The sequence below is a fragment of the Triticum urartu genome, unplaced genomic scaffold, assembly GCF_003073215.2.
Source record: "Triticum urartu cultivar G1812 unplaced genomic scaffold, Tu2.1 TuUngrouped_contig_4283, whole genome shotgun sequence".
Taxonomy (NCBI): domain Eukaryota; kingdom Viridiplantae; phylum Streptophyta; class Magnoliopsida; order Poales; family Poaceae; genus Triticum; species Triticum urartu.
Window position 1 is genome coordinate 1 of NW_024114859.1, and position 4,842 is coordinate 4,842.

The following is a 4,842-nucleotide window of genomic DNA, read 5'->3' on the forward strand; positions in this document are numbered from 1 at the left end:
GTGGCGAAGGGGCCTATGCCGACGGCCGTGCCGTAGGCATACCTCTGCCATAGATAATATAAAAAATTAAGTAAAGTAAACATTTTCCGACGGCCAGGCCGTCGGCATATCTGTGCACACACGGATCGATGACGTGGTGTGTCATACGGATCGTTGACGTGGCAGAGGGGCCTATGCCGACGGCTACGCCGTAGGCATACCTCTGCGATAGCTTAGATCAAAAATTAAGTAAAGTAAACATTTTCCGACGGCCAGGCCGTCGGCATATCCCGGGCCCAACTCCCTGGTCAGTGCTGACGCTTGACGGCTTTTATCCTACGCCGACGGGCGGTACCGGCGGCCGTCGGCATATCCCGGGCCCAACTCCCTGGTCAGTGCTGACGCTTGACGGCTTTTATCCTACGCCGACGGGCGGTACCGGCGGCCGTCGGCATATCCCGGGCCCAACTCCCTGGTCAGTGCTGACGCTTGACGGCTTTTATCCTACGCCGACGGGCGGTACCGGCGGCCGTCGGCATATCCCGGGCCCAACTCCCTGGTCAGTGCTGACGCTTGACGGCTTTTATCCTACGCCGACGGGCGGTACCGGCGGCCGTCGGCATATCCCGGGCCCAACTCCCTGGTCAGTGCTGACGCTTGACGGCTTTTATCCTACGCCGACGGGCGGTACCGGCGGCCGTCGGCATATCCCGGGCCCAACTCCCTGGTCAGTGCTGACGCTTGACGGCTTTTATCCTACGCCGACGGGCGGTACCGGCGGCCGTCGGCATATCCCGGGCCCAACTCCCTGGTCAGTGCTGACGCTTGACGGCTTTTATCCTACGCCGACGGGCGGTACCGGCGGCCGTCGGCATATCCCGGGCCCAACTCCCTGGTCAGTGCTGACGCTTGACGGCTTTTATCCTACGCCGACGGGCGGTACCGGCGGCCGTCGGCATATCCCGGGCCCAACTCCCTGGTCAGTGCTGACGCTTGACGGCTTTTATCCTACGCCGACGGGCGGTACCGGCGGCCGTCGGCATATCCCGGGCCCAACTCCCTGGTCAGTGCTGACGCTTGACGGCTTTTATCCTACGCCGACGGGCGGTACCGGCGGCCGTCGGCATATCCCGGGCCCAACTCCCTGGTCAGTGCTGACGCTTGACGGCTTTTATCCTACGCCGACGGGCGGTACCGGCGGCCGTCGGCATATCCCGGGCCCAACTCCCTGGTCAGTGCTGACGCTTGACGGCTTTTATCCTACGCCGACGGGCGGTACCGGCGGCCGTCGGCATATCCCGGGCCCAACTCCCTGGTCAGTGCTGACGCTTGACGGCTTTTATCCTACGCCGACGGGCGGTACCGGCGGCCGTCGGCATATCCCGGGCCCAACTCCCTGGTCAGTGCTGACGCTTGACGGCTTTTATCCTACGCCGACGGGCGGTACCGGCGGCCGTCGGCATATCCCGGGCCCAACTCCCTGGTCAGTGCTGACGCTTGACGGCTTTTATCCTACGCCGACGGGCGGTACCGGCGGCCGTCGGCATATCGGTGGCAGAGGTATGCCTACGGCACGGCCGTCGGCATAGGTGCGGCGATGCCGACGGGGGCCGTCGGCATAGATTTGGCCGTCGGCAAACCCAATTTTTCTGGTAGTGAATATCTCAGCGTGGAGATGTGAGGCATGGGGGGCAGAGACAACTTTGGGCAATCATCAATGGAAAAATACCAAAGATTGGTATAGGAGACAGAGCACTCCAGGAAGGGCACCGCGCAGAGATTGGGACAATGTTTGCAACTGATGTATTCAAGCCTTGAAAAACAATGGCTATTTGCTCCCCCAACCCACTTGATAAATTCAGGTAATCTATCAAGAACAATCTGCTTCAAACGCATAAAGCTTTTGTCCGAGACACCACCAAAGCCAGGTCTGATCTCACGAAGTACAGATATCCTGATCAATGTGAGTGATGTGAGATGCAATAGCTGCCCAAAAGGTGGAAGGGTGCCCCAAGACACACCCTCCAGGTGGAGAGACCCCAACATTTTGATGCTAATGTCACCACACAACCAGCTAGGACCACTTGTACCACCATGATTTTCAATCACAAGTGCTCCAAGATTATGGTGTGGCTCAAGAGCATCAAGAACATCAGATTCTGTGCTATGTTGGTGGTCTGTACCCCAAACTAACCTCAACGCTTTCAAATCTCTTTTACACAGAAGCTTGGCTTCTGTAGCCTCTTCCCTAGTTGCCACCTTCTCAAGATTATGTATGCTTAGTTCTCCTCGAAGCTCTGTTAGTTTACCCAACTCTCGCAGTTCAAATCCAGCACTCTCTTTTTTAACACAGAACTCTTTTAGCTCCTGCAAGCATTTCATCTTTCCGATCCCAGGAACACTAGAATGGAGTTTTTTGTCAACAAAAAGATGGCATAAATTGATAAGGCGGCTAATGTCATTTGGTAAGTTATATATAGGAAAGCATGTAAAGTCTAAGAATTTCAAGTGATAAAATGTGGATATTGTACTAGGAAAAGTCATTTCATCGTACTCATCTGGTCTCATATCAATTTTTAAGTATCGGAGGTGGATAAGTTTTGAAAAGTTGAGTGGCAAGGATTTTTGGGATTTCGCTACTATATATAGGACACGAAGACCCTCTATTTCCTTAAAAATATCTTTCAAAAATCCATCAATTGTTTCTTCATAATATCTAAAGATCAACAAAGCTCGCAAATTGCGAATGTCTATCTTGCTCCTCAATTTAATCATTTCTTCCCTAACACCCCCATCAAATCCATCTTCCATTGTGAAAGATATGTGTCGAACAGTTTGTGGGATGTCATCAACTCTAAAATTTGACCTACATATGTTGAGGCACTCTTGCGACGAAACACTTAGAGACAACTCATGTAATAAATCATGCATTACATAGTATGGTTGCTCATCATCATCAACAACCTTCACAAGGAAGCCATTCTCTACTAATTCTTCTATATAATTCTCATCTTTTTCTATGATTCCCAGTGCAATCCAAAAATACGTCATATCTAAGTTGTTAAATTCAAAATCTTCAGGGAACAAGGAAAAATATGAAAAGCATTTTTTTAGATAAAAAGGAAGGTAATCATAGCTAATCCTTAAGGATGGCATAATGTCATCATCATTTTTTTGTTTTTGCCACCCGTTGTTTTCTAGAACTCCCATCCAATGTCCCCGAGAAAAGTCCTGGCTCAGCAACCGACCAACTGTTATGGCTGCGAGAGGTGAACCCTTCAACTTCTTTGCAATATTAGTTGCAAGATCATCTAAGTCCTCTTGGCAATACTCAGGTTTGTTACCCCCAAATATTAATGAAAAGAATGTGAAGAACTCATCAAACTCCAGACCTTGCAATGCTATTTGGTTGGTGGTTTTCACCATTTCAGCTATAGATGGAAATCGAGTTGTGACAAGAACCTTGCTACCCTTGGCTTCCCCCATCCTGAATGGAGCCAAGAGGGTTTTCCACCCCACACTATTGCATTTCCATATATCATCAAACACGATTAAAAAACTTTTGGACTTGAGTTCCTGTGTGATGGATATTTGGAGCTCATCTAAATTGTCTATTTGATTTGAAGTGTTGCTTCTTTGTATGGAGCTAAGGATCTGTTGGCTGAGCTTAACCACATCAAACTCAGTTGATACACATACCCAAGCCCTAACAGCAAAGTGCTCTTCTATCCTTTTATCATTATAAAGGTGTTGGGTGAAGGTTGTCTTTCCAATAACCCCTGGACCAACTATAGGAAGAACAGGAAGGGTTTCCGGGTGATCTGTGGCAGTAGTGAGGATGTCATCTATGGTTTTATCGAAAAGGTCTCTCCTCCCATGCAATGTTGGTTGTGTAATGGTTGATCCTGTGACACGATGACTTGGGGTGACTCTTGTGGTGGTGCTATGGTGTGGAATCATGGGGAGCAACTTGGAGACACTGTCACACAGGGAATGTATTTCCTCTATCACTGACTTGATTTTTTTGGACATGGCAACTCTATCAAATGGCAACTTATCAACTGGACCATCATTATCACCACTACCAAGGTTTACAGTGGCATTAGGTGGGTTATCAGGAACGACATCAGCAGCAACACCATCATCACCATCTTTGATGCGTGAACAAGAAAAGCATGCAAGGCAGTTACCGACAGTGTAGCGAAGAGCATTGCAACCATGGCGAGCACGACTCAGGATGTCATCACCCAGGTCAGGCACTGCGTCGTGGGTGCCGTCGAGGTGGTCACGGATGCTGAAGTAGTGCAGCTCATCCAGCGCATCCTCGGCCTCGTCGGCCTTGACGGCGAGCCTCCGCAGTAACCCCTGAAGAGCGAGGTTGTCGCTCAGTACCCTGTTCTGAGCCACTTGCAGCAGCCCTTGCGCGAGCAAGAGATCCTCCTTGATCTTGTCAGAGTTGAGGCCGAGCTGGGAGCTGGCAACATAGGCCTCCACGAACTCATTGGACAGGTGGTTCAGCACGCTGCCAATGAGTCCGTTCGCCGCACCGATCGCCGCCTCCATCTCCTCCGGCGCCCCAGCAGGCAGGTTAATTGTTGTGGTTGGTGGTATGTATGAGAGGCTGTGTGAGCTAGGCAAAGGCTAGCTGTTCGGTTGTGTGTGTTCCTGGTGGGTTGATGGATGGACCCTTTTATAGCACAGATCTGTAAGCATAGAGCGTGTGAACCTCTCCAATTTACTGATAGTAACAAGTAAAGTTTTGTGCCAGTAAGCTAGGTAGATCTGAAACTGAAGCACGAGCCAGGCCAGTATAAAACTCGAGGGGTCGACAATCCATGTGAAAGGTAGTGGGTAAGCATGGGA

General features: G+C 50.6%; 1 protein-coding gene across 1 annotated transcript; it reads right to left on the reverse strand.

The window, feature by feature from the left end:
- Positions 1-1,619: 1,619 nt before the first annotated feature.
- Positions 1,620-4,625, reverse strand: LOC125527610 (putative disease resistance protein RGA1; the record flags this gene model as incomplete). Its single annotated transcript, XM_048692124.1, has 1 exon — positions 1,620-4,625. A coding segment is annotated over exon 1 (2,923 nt), but the record flags the coding sequence as incomplete, so codon positions are not given.
- Positions 4,626-4,842: the final 217 nt, after the last annotated feature.